The sequence below is a fragment of the Apis cerana genome, linkage group LG3 (assembly GCF_029169275.1).
Source record: "Apis cerana isolate GH-2021 linkage group LG3, AcerK_1.0, whole genome shotgun sequence".
Taxonomy (NCBI): Eukaryota; Metazoa; Arthropoda; class Insecta; order Hymenoptera; family Apidae; genus Apis; species Apis cerana.
This window is the reverse complement of record NC_083854.1, coordinates 9543360-9569875: the sequence shown is the minus strand read 5'-3', so window position 1 is coordinate 9569875 and position 26516 is coordinate 9543360. Positions and strand designations below refer to the sequence as shown.

The 26516-nt window shown below is 35.8% G+C and overlaps 2 protein-coding genes across 6 annotated transcripts in view; both read right to left on the bottom strand.

Moving 5' to 3' along the window:
- Positions 1 to 48: 48 nt before the first annotated feature.
- LOC107998234 (scoloptoxin SSD14) lies at positions 49 to 4375 on the bottom strand. 2 transcript variants are annotated; one of them, XM_017057412.2, is made up of 9 exons: positions 4110 to 4375; positions 3516 to 3653; positions 2407 to 2669; positions 2014 to 2213; positions 1394 to 1612; positions 1099 to 1322; positions 825 to 1017; positions 551 to 751; positions 49 to 472 (listed from the first exon to the last, which is right to left on the bottom strand). In XM_017057412.2, the coding sequence occupies exons 3-9, from the start codon at positions 2434 to 2436 to the stop codon at positions 124 to 126; spliced, it is 1416 nt and encodes a 471-aa protein (XP_016912901.2). In that variant the 5' UTR covers positions 2437 to 2669; positions 3516 to 3653; positions 4110 to 4375; the 3' UTR covers positions 49 to 123. The 2 variants fall into 2 exon arrangements, with proteins under 2 accessions (XP_016912901.2, XP_061928742.1); XM_062072758.1 differs by lacking the exon at positions 49 to 472 and having other exon boundaries at positions 687 to 1017.
- Positions 4376 to 5062: 687 nt separating this feature from the next.
- LOC107998253 (galanin receptor type 3-like) overlaps positions 5063 to 26516 on the bottom strand; it is a 68687-nt gene continuing 47233 nt past the window's right edge. For 2 of the 4 annotated variants that reach the window (XM_062072751.1, XM_017057446.3), the window contains 9 exons: positions 16236 to 16477; positions 13591 to 13787; positions 11086 to 11223; positions 10218 to 10524; positions 9250 to 9498; positions 8905 to 9136; positions 8595 to 8828; positions 8154 to 8434; positions 5063 to 7282 (listed from right to left, as the gene is read on the bottom strand). In XM_062072751.1, the coding sequence (XP_061928735.1) occupies positions 6995 to 7282; positions 8154 to 8434; positions 8595 to 8828; positions 8905 to 9136; positions 9250 to 9498; positions 10218 to 10524; positions 11086 to 11223; positions 13591 to 13787; positions 16236 to 16337 (2028 nt within the window). In that variant the 5' untranslated portion in view covers positions 16338 to 16477 and the 3' untranslated portion in view covers positions 5063 to 6994. Of the gene's footprint in view, positions 7283 to 8149; positions 8435 to 8594; positions 8829 to 8904; positions 9137 to 9249; positions 9499 to 10217; positions 10525 to 11085; positions 11224 to 13590; positions 13788 to 16235; positions 16478 to 26516 lie in introns of all 4 variants that reach the window. The other 2 variants (XM_062072753.1, XM_017057447.3) reach the window with 2 other exon arrangements.

Sequence of the window (26516 nt, the reverse complement as noted above, 5' to 3'; positions counted from 1 at the left end):
TGTTAAGTTCTTTGTTAGCTTAAATAAAATGATATTGAAAATGATATATATTAATAATATTAAAAATTTAATTTTATATTAAATTTTCATATAATAGTATTTCTTTTCAAAAATTTTAGAATATCAATATACACATTTTTTATTTCTAAATTTGTGATATATATAATAAGCTCCGAAATAATAGAGAATATATTTGTTTATTAAATTGTAGTGTTTACTAACTTCTTTCATATCGACGAATTCTTTATCGCCCATATCATTTCTTAACGCGTAAGCGAATTTAAACGTTTCTATCATTCGATGATATGTAAGAGTAGTTCGATTAAAATCAGCTATACTATCACGTGTAAAATTAAACCTGTCGAGGATATTTAAAATATAAGTGAGAATAGCTCCACTCGCAGGCAATCCGACTGTGAATAATTTCATTCCATTAGTGAGATTCGATACAAGAGGTTCATCCCATGTTACTCTAGAAATAATTTCAATGATTAAAAAATTTTTTACAAATTATAATTCATTATTGATAAATAATTTATAGTTTAATTACCTATAATTATTTAAATCTTTCATTGTTATAATGCTTCCTTTATCTTGTAAATCTTGCACCAAAAATTTACCCAATGTTCCATTATAAAATTCTGAAATCCCTTTCTTTGCAATTATCTGCAAAGTTTTGCAAAGTATTTTTGGTTTAATAATTGTTCCCGGTAAATAAAAATCATTCGTTTGTGGATCTACAAATAATTCTCTGAAATGAAAAAAAGCATGTAACTTTTATTGATTTTATAGGTAATCAATTATGAAAATCACACGACGTTTACTTTAGAACACGATCTTTATAAATATTTTTTGCGTTATATTTGAATCCGTCATGTTGAATTTTTGTTAAATTATATCCTTTTTCGCATATCTCGATCGAAGGACTGAATAAATCAGCCCATGGTAATTTACCGAAACGTTTATGAGCCTCCCAATATCCTGCCAATTCCCCAGGAACAGCAATAGCCAATGGACCTAATATATCAATATAAAATTTTTTATTTTATTCATTAAGAAAAAAAAAAGAAAGAAGAAAATAAGAAAAAATAAATTTACCAAACATCGATGCTTCCTGTGGTTTACCATTATACATTGTAGCATTTGCAGCTAATGGAGCACGATCTCTTGCAGTTAACGTATAGGCACGCTTAGAAGCTTTATCGTAAATTGTCATGAAAAATCCACCTCCAATGCCCATACTTTGCATATTTACAAGACCATTGCAAATCATTGCCGAAATAGTAGCATCCACTGCTGATCCATTTTTTAAAAGAATCATTCTGTGAGAAAAAATTTATTAATAATTCAATTGTATATATAATTTAATCTAATATAACATAATTTTACATACTTGCCCACAAGTGCACATGGTGCACCATCTGCACAAACAGCACCATGTTTAAACGTTTTTAATTTACTCCATGAAGGGGGTAATGGTAGTTCCGGATCGGGTATTTCTGGAATTTTTACATCTCTGGCACCATAAATAGTGCAGATTGCTATTATTGCAAGAATCAACGTGGTTAATATTATTCCTGCTATTACAATATTTCTTGTAGTAATGTAGGATCTGAAAATGGGAAAGAAAAGAAATAAAAAAAAATAAATTATCTTTGAAACTTTTAATTAAGTGTTAAATCAATCTATAAAAAAATAATGATAAAATAAAATTGCAAAATATTTTTTTATTTTTTATTTCAGTTGCCAATAGTAGAGCATATTATAGAACATAAAATTTTGTTTGAAAAAACTTAAGAATAAATAAAGATCAATATGAAATCAAATTCATTGCAAAGTTTATATGCAATTGTCGATAAAGGTAATATTTTATCCTAATCTGGAATTTTATACAGAGTATGTATAATAAATTTATATATATTAATTTAGAAGATCAAAATTGTGCGTAGAAGTAAATATTTTATAAAATATTTTATAAATTCGCGCGCGATGACTTGCGCAAAACGAACTCACTTGTCAATTCGCAGCCTCGCAAAGAATCCTCTTGCTTTGCTACGATGAGGTGAGTACGAGCGCAATAGCCGAGTTGTTCCGATGTCATCCGAATCGAAGAAATTTTGTTTATCATTACTATAGTACTGACGATGTTCGTCAGTACTAGCATACGCGGAACTGGTGCTGGATGAGGGTGAGGAAGTCATATTTTTTCTCTGCTACAAAGAGCAATGATAAAATGTAATGTTAGCGATTTTTTTTATCGACCAACATCGACGATAACTGTTACCAAAACGTCAAACGAACAATTATCGCCATCTTTGAACGATTCAATTAAACATATCGTAATGTAACCACAATCACACTCGTATAGATAAGGTTTCTTTTGTTGGCGCATTATTTAACACTTACTGTTAGAGACAAACGATTTTTGATCACCATTCACATTCACTTTTCTCACACCGACCTCTTTTTCGTTTTATCGAGGACTCTTGATCCATATCGTTCATGTTATCAGAGAAATTTGTTCGTCGAAATTCATACGAAAGATTAACCGCATCGTCCGAAGATGAACAGCACCAGCTGACCGGAGAAAATCAATCTGAGTTTGCGCATTTCTCGCCACTAGTGCAGAATTGTTTCCTGAGTTAACGTCACGTGCACATGTATCATTCCTAATTTGAAAAATTTAACAAGTAAAACAAATAACTGTTGCAATTTTTACATAATTTTATATAACTTTTTTTTACATAATTGTTGCAACGATTATTTTTTATTTTTCTATAAATCTTTTATTAAATCTTTTTTCGATACAATACAAATAGATAATATTTCGAGAAAAAAAATTAAATAATTTAAATAAAATGAAATATAACTATTTATAGAGAAAATCATATATCATTTTGTATTTATATACATTATAAAATTTTTTAACTAAATGAAAAACAAAGTTATATTATTAAACTAAATATTACAAAACTAAATATACAAAATTTAAAAGAAAAATTCTTCAAGATCTGATTAATTGATTATTGTAAAATACATATAAAACATATGTTTACATTATAAAAAATATAACGCTTATTAAACATACAATTTTATATTCGTTCGTTATATTATAAAATTTTTATGTTGCTTTACGATATGATTTTATTGTTTGAAAAACGATAAAAAGTTTATTTAACCTATTTTATAGCGGTAATCAATATTGGATTTGTTATATCTTATTTATCTTTTCTATATAATTTACAATTTTTATTCAATTTTTTTTATATAATAGAAAAATTAATTTTATTATAAAAGAGAAAGATTAAAAAGATTAAAAAGAAAAATTCGTGTAAAACAATGCTTAAATAAATATTTTTTAAAAAATAAAATCTAGATCGCATATACATATATATAAACTGGGATCAGGAATTAGCATGCAATTGCGATAATATATAATTATTGTAAGAATACTATCACTTTATACCAAACAAAATTTTGTGTTACAATATTTTATATTATTTATTTATGATTACCTTAATATTTTTCGAGTATTCCGCATATCCTGCAAGCTGTTTCTCCTCGGCATTTTCTCTACAAATTCGATACTTTCGGAAGCGCTACGTTGCTCAATCGTCATCTGATATAATTCATTTGGTCACTTCGTGGAAAGGCTGAAAATTTAAATTTAAACAACAATAAACAACAAGTGAGATCGTGCATGAGCTTGAACCACGTGTTGTCAAGCGAAGTGACGGGTTTTCATATTTATGAGGAAGATAATCGGTTACATAAAGATTGTTCGACACGTATTTGCAACCAACACGTAAAGCATCGTAATAACGCGAAAATTGTTTCGCTACGATTGCGTGATCCTAAATACGGATCAATTAGCGATTGAAGCCTATAGCTACGTATAGCTTTTCAAAGCAAGATTTCCATGCCGGTTACAAGCGATCACGAGCTCAATCAAATCTTTAACACGGATATTCCCCCGTTCTTCCCCCGTTATCCCAATCATTAAACTTAATAACAACAACAATCCTCGTTCATCCCAATTCTAATCGTTACTCAAGAGAAAAGAATCACCTTTCAAGAAAGAGTTATCGCGAATATTTCATTATTAATACCTTTCTTCGGAGCGCACTCTTCTCTTCACCAAGATATTGATCGAACGATCATCATCCCACGATCACTTGTCGAGTGAATCGCGCGAAATTAATCGACGATCGAACGATTTCACGAATCAATTCTCGAATGAATTTGAATGAAACGAATCAACGATCGAGCGAAACAAACGTTTCGTCACACGAAAACATCGAACGCGTGTCGCTTCGCAGCAATGTTTCATCGAGCTGTGCCCCGGCCGGATCGTCGGTCGACTGCCGATTTAACTCGCGGCGAAAACGTTTCGAAACGTGTTTGCGGGATACGCCCAAGACAGAGAAGGGATTGTTATTTTTTGCTTGCGCGCAGACCAATTTAATTCCCCTTATTTCCAGATGATAATTTTATAGCGTCTGGTGGTAGGTAGCAGTGTGTCTGCCATTGAAAATTTTTTCTTTATTTCTACGGATAAATTAATTTCGGTAATTTAACTCTTCTTGTTCCATCGAAATGATCCTGCGACGAATCTTCGCTTAAATCTGTTACAAGTCCCTCGACTCGAGTTCCAACACAATGTCCAATAATGATTGAGAAAATGTCGGGTTTAATAATCGAGTACCTTATTAAATGACGAACTTTAATATCCTGTACAATGCACCGTTGTTACGTGAGCACTTGCTAATAACATTAGTATATCGATTTTTTTCTTTTCCTTAACAAGCACTTAAAAGTAAAATAAAAAAAGAAGACAGATGGAATATAAAATATAAGGATGAAAAGGAGAATAATTGTTATCGATGATAATTTCCTGATAATAAAAAAACGATCATTTTCATTTAATATATTATACCTTGTATATTTTTTTATTTATTTTAAATAATTATTGCGTATCTTAGAATTTATTTATCATCGATTTTCAATGGGAAAAAATGCTACGAATTATCTAAAGAAGAATCAATAAGATCCAGGGATGGTATTTTTTTTTTCTTCAGAATATTTTTCCATTTTATTTGCACTAACGACGTACACTCAAACATCATTTAGATCGCGATATTTTAATACCATTAACATTAATTTCAACACGCGGTACCTGACAAAAATTTTTCTCGCCGGAATGATGAAATACATTTGTGAACAAGAAATTCGACGAACGGCGATATCGCCTCGTTATTTTCTAATTGACGAATCCAAAAGCAAGTAAACACATACTCTGGCTTATTACGCAAACTTGCAACATGACAGTGCATCAAAATTTTCGCAGAATCGATCTCACTCTTTGTAACATCGTAATATATTTCTTTCCGAGAATAATAGGGAAATATCTTGTATCTCAATAGGAAACATCATAAAAAAAGGAATGTCGATTCTGAAAGAAATTTCACGGATATGTTACAAATTAATCGTTTAAATCGAACAACATTTCATTATTTTTTCTCTCTCTCTAAAATTTTGTTCTCGTGTACAACACTCGCCTACTCCTTAAAAAACAATAAATAATTTTCTTCTCCAGTTTCAACGATTCTTAAAAATAAGAACATTTTGAACTTGATTTACGTTCACGCATTCGCGCACGCACATACACACATACACACACGCATACACACGCACATAAGCGCGCGCATATATACATACGTTAAATTCGTCCATCGTCTACAAAATTCGAAACATCAATTCCAATAACCACCAACATTAATATCATTTAACTCTTTAGGTGATTGTTTGCTACACCTAATTGCAAATAAATCCACCGTGTCGGTGCAAACACAGTGGTTGGCCATTGATTGTACAAATTTGCTAGGTAAAAAGTGTTCGTCTCGCCACTCTTTGATAACGTGTATCTCTTCTTCTCGTGTATAGTATATCATCGCGTAGCTTATCGTTCGCTATCAATAGACTCGCATCAACGACCGCCCACATTAACTGATCTACGCATCAATGATTAAATTTTTTCGATGAGTCCCTCTCTTCCCAACTTCCTCATTCCCATGTACAGTTCCAATCCAATGCAAATTTTTCTCGTTCCTCGTTCCCTCGTAACCATCCTCAGGGATGATTCTTCTAAAGTTTTCCAAAAATTACCTAATATTTTACTCTCTAAATATTTTTTTCTATTAACCACTTTCACTTCTCTTGAAATAAAGAGAAAAAAGGAAAGAAAGAAAATTATATCGTAAAAAAATGATATCGAAATATTACCCATTTTACCCATATTAAACTGCGAAATGAACGTCAATTTCACACGCTTATTTATTTATTCGATCAAATTATGCGCTGTAAACGGTAAATTAATTTTCCTCAATATTTAATATTTGCTCTGTCAAATTTCTGTCTTTTACCAAACCCACTAATTAGGAACATCATCAAATTCGATGAGAGAAATTATTGGCCATCATCTCTTAACATTAACACGATGGCAATACTCCTTTAAATCTCCGTAACTTTTATATATATATATATATATTATATATAGCCAACTTTCTTCTCTTTCCATAAAAGGGATCGAATTTTTCATTTGAGATTTATGTGCGGTGTTATTAAATCGGTTTTTCTTGCGATTACCGTAAGAAGACCGCGAATTTTCTCTCGTTAACGTTGCTCTTTCGTTGGAAGTATAAAAATATAATTTCAGGATATGTCGATACATTGCGGCTGAATATCGAGCATACAGAAACAACTTCTTCTCCATAATTATTATGGAACCATTGTTCACGGGCCAATCTCAAAATCGGTATTGAATCCTTAAAAGAATAACAGAATCCTTTCGATCCAAACTTGGAAGATCACCAAGCGGTCTCGAAAGGATTTCGAACACGTTGAGAAATCGGTATATCGGATACGATATACAAATTATGCGGGAGGAGGAAAAAAAAAATGATAATAAATTAGAAACGACAAGTTCGATGGAAACTTAAGATGATGAGGTGAGAAGGGGCCTTCTTTGAGCGGTCTCCTTGCAATCCTGAGGAACGTCCGGTTTTCGAATCGTTTTCGATTTCCTCCTTGCAAATTGGTTGCACTTTTCTGCCTCTGTTTCCTCCTCGATCGTCTCGAAATTATCCTCTTCCATGCTCTTGTCCGCCATTTCCTTCGACTCGATCTCGTCGACACTGCTCCAACTGTTGTCGCTTTCGCTATGCTCCCTCTCTTTCTTCCCGTTCATCTTTTCCTTCTCTTTCTCCCGACAGCCTCCGTTTTCCTGCGCATATCATTCGTTACGGTGAACATTAAGCAATAAGCGGTTAATTTTGTAGAAACTAACGCGTGTGAAATTTCAGTATCGTTATCGAGGAGGAAAATTACATCAATGATTGCATTACTTTACATTTACGTGACGTATACGTGGATAATTGTGAAATGTTTACTTTACGTGTGAGTAATTTGAAAAAGAAGTTTAGTTATTAAAATAAATAATAAAAATGTTCGATTGATGTAAATTAAAAAAGAAAGAAGAAAAAGAAAGAAAGACTATACTCGATGAAAATGTACAGTATTTTATTTGTGTCAAAATTTTATTTGCATATTAAAATGTGACGAAACAATTTGATGATGAACGAATTGGAAATTATTTAAAATCTTGGCTTGTTTAAAATTTTACGAATATACTTAAAGTAAAAATTATTTTTCAAAATAATGTTCGCAAAACAAATTTCATCTCGATCTATCTGCTTGTTAGGATTAAATTGTAAGAAGATTCTGCTTACTTCATCAATTACTCAACGTTTCTTTTATGTCATCTTTTAAAAGTAATCAAGACTTATATAAGCAATATTAAAAATCATAAACAAAATCAAGGAAAAAAAAAAATATGAACAAAAGCAAAACTTTACCATGATACGATAATTTGTTGAATAAAATAACCGGAATAATTATACATATAAATTATAACCAGAAAGATTCTTTCCATCTCGTTCTCTTTTTATAATGGAAAACATATTCCGTTTTTAATTCATCGAAAAACCGTGCATAGAATTTTTAATATCGAGAATCGCCCGATACACGTGCAATACATTTCGACAAAAAGATGCTTGTATCCGGTTGTGCGTCCTTCGACTCGCATACTTACTTACCACGGTGGTCAATTTGCTGGGCATCGTCGTGGTGGTTGTGGTGGCCGTCGTGTCCGTGGTATCGCTGCTCTCACTGTTATTGCTGGGTCTGGCGCCAACAAGAAGGGCCCCCTCCTCTAAATTTTTTCCACGAACGAGTCTTCTCGATGCAGACCACATGTCCGATGAACTCTTAGCATTGGCCTTGGCGAGTTTCTGCGCGACTCCAGTCGTCCATACACTGGCCTCGCTGCTGCCCGTGCTGCTGTCGCTTCCGGTACTGCAATGCCGCCATCTTCGTTCTGATGATCGGCACACATAAGCGAAACGTGAATCGTCTCTTTCGCGCAATAATGAAAAATCGTCTTTTTTTTTTCTCAACATCGAAAATATAATATAACGATTACGTATCGTCGAGCGTTCTGTCGGAAAAAAGAAATTTAGAAAAATATAAATACACACTATCACAGGGAAGAGCATTGACCAGAAAAGGTTTCCTCAGCATTGGACTTCCACCATCTTGGCTATCCTCGCTGCACGCTCTCGTTATAAGTATTCTAGGGCTTCTCCTCGGTGTCTCGTTCATCGCTATAGAGCAACCAGCGCCCACATCCGCGCCAATGAAGTCGCTTCTGTAATGTGGGCCCATCAGGCTCGCCGCACTAGCGCTGGACCTCACTAATTTACTGCTTTCACCTGTGTCACGGTAAATTGTAGCCGTTTATTATCACGTGATCAGGAAGAACAGGTCAAGCTCAGTATCGGTAATAACCTGATTCGGAAGTTGGGACTCGAAGCGTATTACACGAAGCGGCGGGTTGCAATCTGGTTCGATGAAAGCCGAGATTATTGCTGTCGAAGCTGTTTCCCGTTCTGCAGGATCCCAGCGCGAGCAGCGCCTCGCTGAGCCTCCGCTGCAACGGCGGGAAAGGGAAGAAAGAGCCGGTTCCGCTTCCGGACGGTCTCCTCGATCCTGCCGCGCTCGGTGTTCGCGCTTGGATCTCCTAAATTAGAAGCGTTTTGTGATCGTGTTTCGAATATTATAAAAAAGAAGAAGAAAAACATAGGAAATGATGAACAAAACGCTCTTGGATGGAAAATTCAAGTTCTCGATTACTTGTTGCAGCTCCGATTTGGTCGCCTTCTTCCGCCAATAATTCTGCACCGATCGTCTAAGGGTCTGCGATTTTAATCCGTAGAGGAGACCGTTGATGGGCGGAGAGCAGGCGAGCAGGAGGGAAGCCAACGAAGCGAGTTTCGTATGATTGTAGAGATACTGCCGATTGCCAACGTCGCAAACTTCCCAAAGAATCAGTCCGCAATAGGGGAAATAAAGCAAGTAAAGAGAGCCAACTAGTTGCATCACCTAGAAATTCAATGGTAGCCTCGATATACGCTACGTGGGATAATTTTAATCACAATTCAATTGCGCGTCGAGGGCGTAACGAGCGGGGAGGGTATTGACAAATAAAGGAAAGGACTCATTAGATAGAATTATATTATTAATCCGCTATAATTAATTAATCGATCGTCAAAGAGTGCATATTGCACGATAAGATTAATGCGCCGTTTTATGATGTTTGTCGTTCGAATTGGCAAATTGAAAATAATGCGGTAATGTCGATATTTGTCAAAAGTAAAATAATCATTTTCGAATAATCGAATTCAACGGTGTCGATGCACATTTGTATCTTTCTCGAAAAAAGCTTACGCAATATATTCGAAAGAGATATAAAATACATCCTGTTCTCTTTTTACGTAAATATTTAATACCATTTATACCGTATTCGTCCGTTCATATTAAACGTACGCAAAATTTGTCGGACGTTTATCGAACATTTCACGTCGCACGGATATAATTATTTCTTACGAACGATTCTAGAAACGATTCTAAAAATCTAATAACAATAACGAAATCAATTTAAAAATCGACTTTTCGAAATTGCCATCATCTTGCGCCTCGTCCGTGCCATTTCCATATCCGGAAATTGCCCGTCCGGATAACTGCGTCCCGTCGATGTCACGCGATACGAAAATTATGCAGTGCAAACGAAAATTAGCGAGAAGATGTGGTTATGTACAAACCGTTTTGGCTGCGCTGTGAAATCGGGGCGGGCTGACGACCGAAGGTGCCGTGACAGTGGGTACGAAAAACGGGTTCCGTTGATGGGTGATGGTCGCCTGCGCGCTCAACGTCACTTCGTAAATCGCGCTGGCGATCCGGTGCCTGTGGTAACGGGCGATCCCGAGCACGCGCAAATTGCACACGGTTACGAGGACCGCGGGCAGAGCCAGGCCCAGGATCGCGTAAACGGCACCGTAGAGAGCGGCAGCCAAGCCCCACGAATCGTTGCCGAAGTCCGGCGCGCAGCAACCGAGGCCCGGGCTGTATCTGTGGCAACGATCATTCAGGGCTCATGAAGGATTTCGTTCGTTCTCGGTTTGCCTCGATTTCTCGCCTTGTCTCGATTCTCTTCGGGACAGTGGAGAGACGTGCGAAGATTGGAGATCTTGAAGGGTTTAGGATATAGGGGATATAGGGAAGATGAGAGATCAATGCATGAATTTCGCATTTGAAATTCCATGCATTTCGAATTTGTATTCCGTGTTTTTTTTTTTTTTTCTCTTCCTTCCGAGAAATCGTTGCATGAACGGAGTCTTCGACGGTTTTAAAAGTAAAGAATCTAATTAATCCCAGCCTTGACACGCTAACAAGCGCGAGTAAGCGGGGATGAAATATTGCTTTCGATGAAGAAATCGAAACCCGGGTTTGTCTGGGTTGCGGCGAACATTCATCACGCAACGAGCGATTCTTTCGAAAAAAACCTGTCTTCGTTCTTGACAAAATCTATCTTATCCTTATCCATAAGAATGGGAAAAGAAATAGGAAAAGACGGGTGAAAAGGCTCGAAGAAACGAAATGTATAATTTGTTTTACGAGTGGTGGACGAACCTGTAAGGTGGTACCAGGCCCCAGAAGGGCAGCACGCACAAGAGTAATGCCCCTGTCCAAGATGCAGCTAGGCCAACTGCAACGCGTCGTGGTGATACCAATGCGGCGTAATGCAGGGGTGCCGCGATCGCGTAATATCTGTGCAAAAGATAAGTCATTAAGCTTGATTCATATCGTTCTCTAAGATGCAATACGATAACCAAATAATGAAGATATTTTTATAATTTATGCATCTCCTAACAATTTAGTTAGTGATCAGTTAGAACAATTTGTCATTCGTATTGATATATCGTAACAGAGCGATCGAAATTTTTGTACATAGCGTTGATTCAGTAGCTGAGTTGTGCCCTAGGATATCGGATCGATATTTCATTTATTTATTCCTAAATATATGCACATTTTTACGATATTTATAAAAAAAAAACACTGTCGCTCTTTGATTGAACAGAAGTGAATCCGTTTGTGGCGAATTTTTTTTCCCAAGGAAAGAAAATTCCTCGACGATCGTTCGAAATCGAATCGAATCTTCTCACAGCATATCGTGTCACGGCTTGTGACATCGAATACTTTTAAATGGTTGTTCCGGAATTACCGGAATGCACGAGTGAATAACGAAAAAGTAGGTGGCAAATAGGATGGAAGAGAAGAGGTCACGACACTGTCGAAAAGGAATGCGATTCGGTTTAAATTGGCGTGGGCCGTGAATAAAATATCGAGCATGTTCGATCGGCTTGAAATCGGGCACCCACGATATTTCCAAGTGATGAAGGAACTACGTGTCATATTATATTTTTATCTGCGCAACTCCCTTCGGCTCCTGTTTCTCTTTACTTCTTCACGAGCGTGATAAATATTTGTTAAAGGAACGTGACTTTATATTGTATGGAAATGAACCTTGTTATAACTTCCATATGATTTATTTTACATGTACTTTTTCTTTTTAATTTTGTATATTTCACGCAAAGTCCTATGTGAATCAAAAAGGATTAAAAAAAAAAAATTAAAAGTCATTTTAAGGTCAAAGTCGATTGAAAGTCAAAGTAGTTACTTGAAAATTAAAATGGAGGATCGATATCGATTAAAGATCGCATAAAAGGATAAATAAATTTTGGTATATACTGATAATAATTAAGAAACAATTCACGATTTTAAAACGTGTATAACATAAAGAATTAAAAATCAGAATTATCCTATTAATACAGAGTAATAATGTATTTCAATGTTTGTATTTTAAGAGTTTTCTAATTTACATAAATTTAAATACGGGTTCATGGGTTACGTTGATATATTCGCGTATATATTTTAATTCATGTACATTTTATCATTATCTAATTTTGCGGGATAAAAATATATTCCTGTAAATTAATAGATAACAAATTTTTCTTAATAAAATTTAATCAGTTACAATCTTCAACAATTTTTTCATACAAATATTTCAATAGCGAATATGCATATGCTTTACACCCGAGGCATATCTGTTGTATGCGAAATAGTCATGCATTAAAGATGAATTAAATTATTACATGAATTAAATTACAAATAGGATAACAAATCTAACAGCAATATCTATTTTATACGTATATTCATACCAATATTCCGAAGTAATTTAAAAGATACAACTGTTCAAAGAAGACGATCAATCTTTTCTCTCGACTTAAGAAAGAGTATGTCTCTTAAAAACAAATAAAATAAGAAACCATTCATTAAAAAAAAAAAATAAAATTGAATTGATTGGCAAATACGTAAAACTTATCTTATTACTTTCAACTTTATCCCTCCGTTCGATCCATTTCACAAATGCTTGCCGAATAACGTCATCCCTCGCGTCATAGAAATTTTTATTATTAACAAATGTGCTGACGAGAAGACGCCAAAATGGCGCGATAAAACAGGCCCTCCTACCGTTGTTCATTATCGATAAACGGCGCATAGTCGAGAGAGATCGCGCCGTTTACACGTTTTCTAGGGGTGCAATTTGAAGGAGTATTGGCCCTTCTCTTCCTCTGGGATCGTAGATATGAGAAGCACGGGATGGTATGTCGAAAGGTTTCTGATTGAATCGAAGATCTGGTGTCGGTTGACGGGCAAAGAGATATCGGGGTTGAATGGTGGAAACCCATCTATTGACATCTTAGGTTGAAAAGCTTGCCAGCTTTGTACCGCGTAAGAATAGTCGGACGCCACCGAATCGAACTCAATTTTTCTACCTTGTATTATGAGGGACAAAAGACTTTCTATCTCCCACATATCTCCATCGTTCTATAACCCAAAAATGGCGCAGACAGTTTTTAGATACGCTATCTAGATGAATCGATGAACGATTGTTCTTGCATTTGATTGCCGAAATTGTTCAATGTTTTCCTAAAAAAATATTATCTTTATCCGACAAATTAAAGATTGAGACATTCGCTTCATCGAATTATTATTTTTATCTCTTAATTCTATTTCCTTTTTTTTCTTCATTTAAAAATAACTTTGGAAATTTAATAATTTATAAACGCTCACCTGTCGCAATTCAATCCAGTCACAGTCCAGAGGGCGACCGGATGTAAGAGAGCCAAAAGGAAACCGTGTAGGACGCACCAGGTGCCGGCGATTGGCCAGGAACCAGTGGTAAAGATCAGTAATATGAGGCACACAGCCGCCTCCACCGCGCCCAAGTGTATCAACAACAAAGTATTGGCGGTTTGTTGCTGCTGCGTCTGCGGACATCGGTCGCGATACACGAGGTTAACTCGTTAAATAAACTTTTCTTGGAACGATCAAAACTTCCCCTACACCGTGCAATCTTAATTTCCAGCTGGGATCTTGTAATTTAAACTTTCTTCGCTTGGCGCGTGATCTCTCTCTCTCTTTCTCTCTCTTTCTCTCTGTTTTTCTATCTGTCTCTTTCTCTTTCTCTTTCCTTCGTCGACTTTTCTACATTGTGGGGAGAAATAACTATGGCGGATTAAAAGATGAATTTAAACATCATTGTTCTTATTCCAGCGTTTGCGTAAATAATGGTATTTAAATTGATTTGTTGAATAGAAAATTTTTACTCTCCTTATTCCGAATAGAATTCGTGGAAATCGAATAAATTTTTACACGAGGATTTGCAAATATTATTTTTAATTCTTGTTTATTTTATTTTTATTGTTAGATGGAAAGTATTTTACAGAAGAAGGTAGGGAAGATAAAGTGTGGAAGTACACAGTGAAATCTTAAAAAAATATGGAGTATAAAGGAAAACCATATAAGATATAAAAATATGAAATGGAAGAAAGGATTTTATGAAATATCGCGAGATCCAACAAGCCTCCATATATAAAACAAAGTGAAGTAATAACATCAAGAAATCAAGAGGGCGCCGTTTTCAAAGAGCAGGCTTTTCTCGATCGAAAGTTCGAATCCCTCGAGGATTCCTCACTTTTCCTCGACTTCTACATATAAAATATAGAAATGCAAGGAATCCAATTTAACGTTTATCATAATTTCATCGACGAACGATTTTTATCGAGACCAATTGTTACATAGTTGTACAAACAAAGATGCATACGTACAGCATAAATTAAGAATAAAAAAAGAAAAAAGAGAAAGAAAGAAAGAAACGATTCCAAACTTTTGCTCGATAATTGTACTGTTCAACTGCAGTTTTATTTGCCGTATTCGAAAAGTATTCACGCGAAACAACTCGAGTAAATCCTCGAGTCTCGAAGAGCGAAGAAAAAGAACGCATTTCGCGCGACCTAGTTCACCGACTGTCATTCAACGTAGTCCGGCCTTCGATATTACATCGAAAAGCATGCGATCTCTTCCAACCTCGTGCGGGTCAACCTCTGTGTTGTTCAAACTGCCATGGTCAGTCAGCGGCACCCACTAAAATGGATCGCGTAAAAGCATAAGGCTATTTTCAGGCTGCGGCCATTTTCCTTCCGCGGGGAAGGTTTCATTTCTTCGCCGAGAAATGTGTCATGCTTGCGAAAGGAGTGGCCCTCTCTTTTTCCATCCAAAGAAAGCCGTTTTAAAAGACGGGATTAGACGCACGAGCGGAAAAATCTTGCGAATCAGTTCCTTCGAAAGGAATCTTAACCCTCTCGTATTCTGGAATGGCATGAAAGGGATTCTACTAAAAAAAAAAAAAAAAAACCCTCAAAGGATTTTGTAACGGGATGGAATTAGATATCCTTGTTTCTTTGTGCGTGAAGAATTTAAAGCTACGATCCACTTTTATTGAATAACATTGGAATTTCACGTTATTGCGTAATTTTTCAATTCAACTCGTTGTGAAAATTTCTTTTTTCTAAATTTTTTTAAGGCTACAAGAAATATTAATTATTAATAGGATCTCGAAGAAATAATTTTTTTATTTCTTATTCTTGAATATTTTTAAATGTTTTCTAATTTTCAACTCGATTTTTTTTTTTATTTTTGATTAAAATAATTGCGAGGAATCTATAATATCTAATTGGATCGAGATACATTGAAAAGTAAATAGTGAAAGTAAATAGTAATATCACGATCAACATACTCAATCAATACTATAATTCTTTCGATTCATTAAGGAATTGGATTTTTCTAATTCTAAAATATAAATTCATTGATATCAAAGCGTGGAGCGTCTAATAATTTCTCGATTTATCGTACAGCATTTCATACGCTATCAAACTTCATTGTGTGCCCTTTGTCTCCGATAACACGGCCATAAACGAAGACCGATAGCCTATTGAATAATTCCCTGAGTGTCGGTGATCTATTGTCTATTGCAAACAGCCACCCTCTTTTCCCCCAAGAATTTAAATATTATTTAAAAACCTGTAAATAATTTAAATTTCTCAAATTTCTATATCTCTTTACGGAAAAATAAACGAAAAACGTAGAATATGATTCTTTTAAAATCAAAGTTTTAAAAAAAAGAAAAAAGGGAGAACACTTTTTACCACTATGTAATGATAGAGTAAAACAAAAATCCGTATGCATTGAAATTGAAAGAAATCGAAATGAAATGAAGAATCATCGAGTGACAACACGATTATAGAACTTTTATTATTTATTATCGTCGCACAAAGAAATAATACGAATTACCAAAAATTACTTTCATATTCTCGCATTACTTCCAATACATATACAGATCGATAAATTGTATTTATCAGTGGCATTTTTTTATTCACCTGTTTACCCAGCCCGAGAACCACGAGGAGTACGTAACCGTTTAGGAAAAGACCCAGAGCAGAAACGAGGACGAGAGGCACGCCAAAGGCCCAAGGGACCATTCCTCTTGGATCCCGCGTGATTCGATCCTCTTCGAAGATGATTGCCCCCGGTGGATGGAATTCGACCGTCGTTGCTCAAGTGTCGTACCTTTGATTCGCCGCGATACACGGTATCGTGATGGGGGGTGCATCTGAAACATCTGACACCACGCTCATTGTATCGATCGAATTAAGTCACGTTAATGTATTAATTAATTAATTATTTTCTGTGTATATCCCGATTTCACATATGAATTATAATAATTCGGTTAACGGTTGATTTAATATAATATAATCGATATAATATCGAATTGGTGCGAAAACTTTGGAACGATTTTTACGCATTGGTTTCGAACTCTAGGCGAATAGGGAAAGGATGAGTTTTTTTTTTTATCAGGAATTTTATCTTATTATTTCGAATCTCGAATTTTTTTTTATATATTTCTTCTATTTCTTTATATATAATGTAGTATATTGATTGTTTCCAATTAATGTTGTGTGACGTTCGTAGATTTTCATATCACTTTGATCGCATTGAAACGACACCGTTAAGAAATCCAGCAGGAATTATTCCGGGCAGCGTAATAACACGTAATTTTGGCGGCGAAACACAAAATGGGATTGGACGGGATATTAGAGAACGACGTGTGCGAATGACTATCGAGTTTTTGGGCTAATTTGAACGTTAATTATTCGACGACCGATTCGATGCCGGAATTATGCGATTGCGCTTCTCTCCTACTCTTCTTCGAGGATACAGGATCCATCCATCGATTCTGAATTGTCGATCAATTGGTGTTTTCGTTCGGATCGAATGATTCTTCTATATCGTGAGCGAAAAATGTCATCTTGTTGTTCGAGATATGAGTTCGAAACTAGGAAAATTTTACATATTTATATTACGTTTTCTCAAACTTTAAACAAAATTAAAAAAGAAAAAATAAGGAAGATTCGTAGTTTGAAAGATCTTCGAGAAGATTCGTAAAAGTTATTCATTGGAATTTTGTTAATATGCAAATAAAAGTTTACGAAGAGAGTGTTAGAAGAATGGATTCTACAAATATTACACCACGATTCGTGGTATCGATTCATGAACGAGGTATCGGTTTGGTCAAGGCCGTTAAGGACACGAAAGGTCATCAAGGCGAAATTCTCGATTCGCCTCCAAATATGTCAATTAACGATGCCAGTTACGGAGGGGATATATTGAATAATACATTAGTTGTTGCAGAAACGAATATAGTAACGATCTGTCTCCAATTTAACTTGGAATATTGCATTTTAATCCGATTCGTTACGAATAGAAGGAGGGAGAATATAAAACATTCTCTATCTAATATCAACCATGCGACCATTTATGGTACCTTTTGATAGACGAATCAGTGTCGATACAAAATGAAACGAGAGAGAGGAACGGGATTGATCTTTCTTGATTTCGAATTTAATTTCGAATGGAAGAAATTGCTCGCTTCGGTTCGACGATCGAGTTGTTTAAAAATACAATCTGACGCGCAACGCGTTCAGTTAGTCATTCAATTCAAATTAAAAATTTCGTATTCGCTCGAGTTCAAAAAGTTCAAGAAAATGGAATTAAATTTATAAATTCAAAAATGGGGATTTAAATTTAAAAGAACTTTTTTTTTTCTTTTTATAAATATTATAATATATTCGACAATTTAAATCCATGTTCAAGAGTTCAGAGCAGTTAAATTTACTCGCACCAATTCAAATTCGCGCACGCTTTATTTTCAAATCGTATATATATATATATATATAGAAATTGACTCGACGTTTGTTTAACATGTCGAGTTGAAGCGCTTCGAGTTAAATGGAAATGAAGGGGATTAGGAATGGAGCCTCTAATAATGCTTTGTCAAAGTCTGAACTAACAAGTTTTAAGACTGTCGCATCAGGAACGAGGTCCTTGCGAGTAACATGGCGCAAACACGGCTGATCCGTGGTATGATAAGTGCCGCTAGTGAAAATTACAAGTGACGGCTCAAGGTGATGCGTATGCTGATTAATCCGCTAATGCCTTTTCAGGGAGCAACGCGTTATATATAATATAAGACACGTTCATTATAAATTCTATTAATGAAAATCATTATTACATCCTCGTTCGTTATTGCATTATCATATTCAAAGAATGAGATTCGCAAGATTCGAAAATTTGCGAATAATTTTACACGAATACAATGTATATGAGGTATAATTTTTCTCACTTTCATATAAATCAAGTATTCGTTCAAAATATCGATTTTCACGAAAAATTCAACTTTCGAATAATTTTTATCTGTTTTTAGAATCGTTGGCCAAAAGTTATGACGCTTCTTTCTTCTAGTAGGAAGAAGAACGAGGAGATTTCGTCGGATACGTATATTTCCCTTCCCATGAATATTGTTTTCCGGATCACGAGCAGCCAGTCGACAGCATAATTTGGTTATGCTTCCATTCAGCCAGTTCCATTATCGACCATTAGCCGGTTTCAACCTTTATATCGAGACAACTCTCGCGGTGCTGTCTACTTCAATCGTTCAATTCCATCGATATATACAGATTTAATATATTACTCAGGTGCATAGGTATTTAGATATTAATGTATGGGATGTTCAATCGTTCTTGCGATCCTTTGTTATCATCCTTTGAAAGTTTCTTAATTAATATGAAAAAGTGACCGAAGCAGATAAGAATTAATTTAAAAAAAAAGTCATCAATCTTTCTCGTTTTAAACCTCGTTTTTCCTCTTTCAGACTCCTTAATAAAAGAAGAGATTACATATCTGGTGTCGAGTAGGTGTTAAATATGATGAGGAAAAATGTTTCACAACGGCATAAGTTTTCATTCACTTTGACTCCACACAGGAACCATCATCGCATTTCTTCTTCCGAGAAGATTTTAAAACTTTCGCTGAATTAACTTTTCAGATTCTTCTCCCTTTTTTTTTTTTTTAATAATTTTTCTCGATTTTTCTAATAATATTCATACAGAAAAAGAAGGAAATGACGATTAAAACGATCGAGCTTTAAGTACAAGGAAAGAAAAGAAGGAAAGTATTTGAATATTTTATGAAAATTCAATGTAGATACGATCAAGTTTTTATGCCCTCGTCTCGCATATTTTAATAATTAATCGATTATCACATTTCACCTCGTACCGCACATCATCTCCCCCTTTTTCCCCCCAAGATTCTTCTCGATCATTCCCTTAAATTAAAGATATTCGCACACACAGAGAATATGGGTCACTTCTTAAGTATACAATTATGGATTTGAACAGAGTCAATTTATCATAGGTTAAGAAAAATATGAGGGACAAGTAGGAAAATAAATTCGATTTTCCCATTAACGGAATCATTTCTTTTTTTTTTTTCATTCGTCTCTGATAATTAATCGAAACGTTTGTTCGCGCCGATAATACGAGTTAAGAGTGTATGAATCGAGAGCGTGGACGTGTGGAACGAAGATAAACGGAACTTTAAACGGCGGATTTACAGGGAAATCTGCGAAAAGGCGTCAAGTCACGCGATATTAATCGCCTTCCGTTTTCGCATTCAGTATTTCCCTGGCAAAGTAGCTTTTGCTCGTGGCGAATTGAAAAATCGAGATTTCCATGCGAAAGGTGGGAAAAGAGCGTGAAACGAATGAAAAGGATCTTCTCGTCTCGTTTTTTCGATACGCGCCTAATCCCTAATTTCTCTTTCAGAAAATAACGAAATGATTCTCTTTTTTTATTTTTTTATCTCGCTTCCTTAATGTCTCTGTCTTTTCTTTCCTCCTCAAGAAAAATAAAATTAAAGGTTTTCAAGATTTATGTATATTTTTGGCGACTTTCGAATTAAGAGAAATACTTTTTGGTTAAATTAACTCGTTTCAATGGGATGAAATAACGAGACATGAGTCACGAAATTACGCGGGATGCGTTCAGATTTTCTTGATCGAGGTGAATGGAGGAGGAACGTGATTTTCATAAAATTGATCGTATTAGTGGGGTGTATACCGTTCGAACATGAATCACGGTCCATTGAATGCTCATTAATGTTTCTCGCATAATGATAAATAATTATTTGGCGATGCGAATCTATTCTTCCTTAATTTTAATGTTCTTAAAAATAAGAACAAAGGAATCATTACTTTTAAAAAGAGCCTTCTAAGAGTCTTTCTTGCTTCTTTACGAAAATTGTTCATAAGTAATTTATCAATAGGCAGAAGAATCGTATAAGAATTTCTACGCGACTTATGGAAAATAATATAAAAAAAAGAAATTCAAATCTTCATTAAAGTTCAACAGATGGATATTGCTTAATTTGTAAAATAAAATATATAAATATATAAATCTGTGGAAATCTTTTGAAACACTCTTCTCATCTTCAATAATATCATGATATTATTTCAAGATTCAAAGTAATATAAATATATAATTAACGTAATATTTTGCATATAATGGCATGTACATTCTTAATTATATATCCCCAAGGTATTTAATCCCTTCCAATTTGCAAAGACAATTTCGAACGAAAAGAAGGAAGAAACGGAATAACTGATCGTAGAAAGTTTTCTCATTTAATGCTTCTTCTTATCGTGCGAAAAGCATCGAGCATAAAGGAACGAAAGCGAAGGTTCATCGCATGATAATGTTTTCATATCAAAGGGTATACCATTGCGAAATTCCTTTTCGTCGAATCACGTTCCGGAGTTTCATTTGTTTGCTCTGGAACGCAACGACGAAATATTGGTCACGTAGGGAAAGTTTAGAAATGAATGGTGGCCCGAACAGGTCAAAACGTGGGCTGCAGATTTTTGCAGGATTTTGCTAAATGCTTTTTTACTTCCTTTTTTTTACCAGATGGCTCACAGACGTGCAAACAATCGATTGTATTACGTAGCCCACGTTAAATAAAACAGGGACAAGAAACGAAAGGAGAAACGAAATTGATTTTTATCCATTTGATTCACGAACCAAAGGATTTTGAAATGAATAAATTGGTTTATATTTTTTTTTTCTTTCGAATAGAACGAAAAGATGAAAAAAAAATTTACAAATAATTCAAAACGATGCCTAAAATTAAAATAAAATTACTGTTTTAACGAGTTGTAGAATCGTCTTGTTTAACATATCGTTTGAAATATTACGTTTCTTATACTTTTCTTGCGAATATCAATTTGCCAAAGGGAACGTTATATCGCGAAATGCACGATGACTACGAAAATTGCAATATCGTGGGTGAATAGGATATTAAAACGATATACTAATCCATATAACTGGTTCATATATTAGCGAGAAAAAACAAAGTGTAATGGGTGGAGATTAACGATAGATGAGAATACAACAATTCCCGTATCGCCGACATTCAATATCGCGATACAGCACCATTTTATTTCATACTTTTGTTATCAAGCTTTGAACGAGTCGAAAAAAAAAATTTGCATTGAAAATTTTTTATTTCATCGGCAAATGAAATCTCGTACGCGAAATAAACGCGAGTAATAAATGTTCAAACGTGCTACCGCGTTTTATTATATAATCGAAAGAAGGAACGAGATCGATTTAAAAAACACGGGGATGGGGAGGGAAATTGAAAATATTTTGACAAAAAAAGAAAAAACTTCTCTTTGAAATTTACTCGATTCGATTTTTATCAGAATCAAGCAAATATTCGCCCAAAGGGAGAGCGAGAATTCCCTATCGATCTTCGACGTTCCTTCGCCTTCGATCGCCACCCTTTCACCTCGTTGTGCAAAATGTTCCGCGCAACAAGTACTCTAAACGATAAACGACACTCGAAGTTTTTTTTTTTTTTTTTCGTATTAGAATGCAACGATAATTCACAACAAAAATGGAAATTTCAATGAAGAAGATATTCTTTCCGATGGATCTCACAAAATGGAAACAAAAATTTTTATTTTATAATTACTCGTTATTTTATAAAACTCGCTTATTTATGCTTCGATAAATTTAAAAATTTTTTTGAGAATATATATATACATAATAATCTAAAAATTATTCTCATTATCACAAGTTACAACGAAAATGAAGATTCGATTGAAACGTCGGAAAATCGAGTTATCAATCACGTTTCCATTTTATTAGCTAAAAAGCTCTTATGAGAGAAGAAACGTGAAACGTCAGAATGCATCATGAGTTTATTTCACGTTTGCCTCTTAAAATTCCTAAACGGAGATCGATCGAACGAACGGAAGCTATCGAAATAAACTGTTTCCGCTCGTTTCGAAATTTTTCCTTCCTCACGATCGACGTCCGATCTCAAAATATCAACGATTGATTATTACATTAACGAGTGAAGAGTTCGTTAAAAACGTGGCCCATCCAAGATCTCGACGAAGAAACTTTCGACTTCGCCGATTATATTCGGTTCATCGTGAAACTGCTCGTGAGAATTCTCTTCGATCAAAGTAGTTTAGTCGAATAGGAAGAGGAAGAAAGACGGCTGTGCGAAAGACGAGCGATGGAGGGACGATTTAGAAGAGGGCTGTTGCCTAACCACTTTCATCCTTTATGTCTGCGGACTGACTGGTCCTTGAATGAATAGTCATTCGAGTCGAGTGCTTCTGCTCGAGATTGAGGGTGTCGAGCAGCGTGTGTATATAGCGGATGGCGTATATAGCGGGTTACGGGATGTTTTATTGATCTGCGTTTGTGAATGAGGGTGGGTGGGAAACAATGGGTGGGGGTTTCAATAGATGAGGATGAATAACACCCGAGGAAGCGCGGCGACGTAAACTGTAAGCATTGCAGTTACCTTTCAATGCAGAATTTATTACCATCTCTCCTACGTCGAATAATTGAGCTTCTTGCTTAATGATATTGGCTGGATGGAGAATTTTTTTAAGATAAATTACACGTTTTTAATCGCGAGTTATGCTATTTCCAAGTTTCAATTTAAACCCCCCTTGAAATTGCACGAAGTAAAAGCATCCTGTTAATAATATATGTATTATTGGCCTCGCGAGGGATCGTTTTCCAATTCAATTTAACTCCGGAAGAGCTCCTTCCTATATTTCTACAAATTTACCCGAAGAAGCGAAATAACGTGGAAAGAAGGGGGGAGGGATTTATCGACCGATTGAACGGGCGAAGAAAACGGATGATGTGAGATTGTCGGTCAATATTTATTTTAGGATAGATTAGATTGTAAATATTTAGTTTCAAGGAATTAGAAGTGTGAAGAATATTTGACGAGTATATGCTCGAGAATATTTTATAAAAATAACCACGTTGAGAGGAATAAAGAAACAGAGTCGAGGGAATTAAATATCTCATAGATATAGATCTAAGATACATTGAATGTTCCTTTAAGTCGAATTCGAATAATTTTTTTTTACAAATTTAAGATTATACACTTCTAAACTCAATCGTGTATCGAAATTGGACGTCTCTTTTTTAATCCAACTCGACGCAGAACTCGCGAAAAAGAATTTAACACGATTAGCAAACAGAAAGTCGTTTATCTTACTTCTGTTTACCTTGTTCCCTTTCGTTAAATCTATATTTGTCGCTCCTATCCGAAAACGACAGCGAGTGATTAATCGTGATCGAAGAACGAACACATCGAACGAGGGTGGAAAAGGGGGAGGGAAAGAAAGAAAGAGAAAAAAGGAGAAGGGAAGACAGGAGAGCCTCGCGTGTATGAACGATTGGAATTCTTGTACGCGAAGTTGGCGAGGTAAAAGAGGAGGAAGAAAAAGGAGAACAAAAAGAACAAAAGAAAAAAAGATGGAAATAAACGGTCTCGACCCCCTGCCCCCCTCCCAACCGAGGGGAGTCGAGAGCAGTTTTTATCGACGACGGTGCTCGCGTGATCGTGACGAAGGGGTGGGTGAGTTGGCGCGAGGAATCCCGGTTAACGCAAAGAAAACGGACGAGTCCAGGGAGAGACTCGGACAATTTGCATCGATCCGCGTGGAACGAAACGCGTCACCGGTGAAATTAATACGAAATTCCTAAATGCGTCGCTCGTGACCCAGAAAATCGGTATCGGGGACGTGGCTCACACGCAATTTGACCATGAATTCCTAACGAGATTGTTTCCATTAATAGACGCGCGTTAATAAGAACGTGAAAACGTAATTTTAACAGGAGGGACGATCTTTTTTGGATTTATTGATTATCTTTCTTTTATAAGATCTTTATAGGATCTATATATGATCTTGCGAAAAGGAAAGGAATATACAACACTCGTGACGAATCCTTCGAACTTGATCGTCTTCCTTCCGACTCGATAATCATAGAAATCGTACGAACGTGAAAAACAAGTCAAAATCCCGGATCTCTCTATGAAACTTCAAAATGCGCATCCCTTGAAATCCTTCATTGTGCAATTCCATTCCGTGAAATTCGTAAAAATACACGACGAGGGAATAGTATATCGATTCCGACTATACATATATATATACATTCGTCGCCAGATACTTCCTCTTGAAAAGATCGTGGAGAAAGTTAGATCGGAAAAAAGCGTGGAAAGATCAAATCGAAGGAAGGAAAAAAGAAAAACGCTTTCACCGAGGTGGAAAATCTCTTCTCTACTTGTACCGTTATTAACCCTCGAACCGATGCTCTCCGTTCAAAAGGCGAAAATAGGTCGGGGGAATACCGAAAGGATGGGATCGTCGGTGTTTCCGTGACGGAAGCGAAATTCGAGGGACGGCGTTTCATCGTGCGTCTATTAACGAATTTCCTGTGGTCCATCGGCCAAAAATGGCCCCCTGATAGCGATTGGAACGATGGACAAAGTTGTTTTGATCGTAGATGGGACGCGGTTAATGAACGAAGCGGTTGTTTGATCTTTGGAGGGGGAGGAAAGGGAAAAGAAGAAAAAAAATCTTCGATCGAAGTGGATCAAATTTGGGGTGGAAAAAGCTTGGGTTCTAACTCGATGCATCGTTGTTGCGGGGATTGGTGATGGGGGAAACTCGATTAATAATGAAGTTCGAAGTTACAGGACGTCGTTAACGTTGAATTAGGGGCGTGGAGAGCTTTGAGTTGTCGGAAGCTAGTAATGCAATAATTGCAGTTGTGGAAGTTTCAGATCGGTGCATTTAACTACCTTAACCCTTGCCAATGTCGGCAAGTTTTAGCACAAATTATTTTATTCGGCTCAAAATTGACCTGATATTATATTTTTCGGGTATTTTCTCTCTCTCTCTCTCTCTTCTCGATTCATTCATTCATTCTTCAACGAGATAAATATCATATATAACTGGAAAATCATAAGTGGATAATGATAGGATTACAAAAGAGGGATAAAAATCCGGTATATTTCTAAGTGTTTCACGCACGCCTCTCTAATTCTCAGATTAATGGTTTTAAAAAATCCCACATTGCGACTACACACGCGTGGCCGTGCATTTTAATATTCGCGCGACGATCCTCCGATTTCATCCCGCCAGGCGTAATTGGCTGGGAAAATTCAATCCATTAACGCCTCGCCGCCGAAAAAAAGTGGCGAGCACGAAAACGAAAAAAAAAAAAAAGAAAAAAAATTGATTGAAGCGGCGAAAAGAGTGGTGGAATCGCTTTGGAGGAAACGAGCATCCTCCCTTAAGTAACCATTTTAAAGTAGCCTGAGTCGTTTCGCGACCACGTGAAATGGTCTCTCTGGTCGAAATTTCATCGCGTTAAAACGGTCACGTTGCGTCAACACCAGTTGAAGTATTACCATTTCCAAGTGGCGCCGAGTTTGGAACCCTTGGATAACTGAACCGTGGGTTGAGTAATCGCTTTTGAATTACGGTGTACGGTGAATGGAAAATAGAAAAGTTTGGTCGTAACCCTCTTAGGAGGGGCACGTGCAACGTTTGCAAGGGTAAACCGTTCCTTTTAGTGAAAAAACCCGATGGACTCGCTTTTGTCTCGCTTTGGCTAGATACCCCGCCGCGAAACGACCAACGTTTGCCACGTGTTCCATGTGGATGTCGCTCGATGAGAATACACCCTTGTGAAAAGTTGTAAAAGATCCCACTGTCGACGATGCCAATCTTTTGTAAGTCAATGAATGCAGCTCTCGATGTGCAATCTGTTTTCTTTCTTTCTTCTTTTTTTCTTTTTACTTTTTAACGGGTGAGTGTTCGTTGAAATTTGTTGGAATGGTTCAAAAGAGAATAGTTCGAGAAGAAAGACTTTCTTTTTTAACGGAGAAATATCGTTGTCTGAATATATTAATCTTATGCGTTATTTATTATTTTT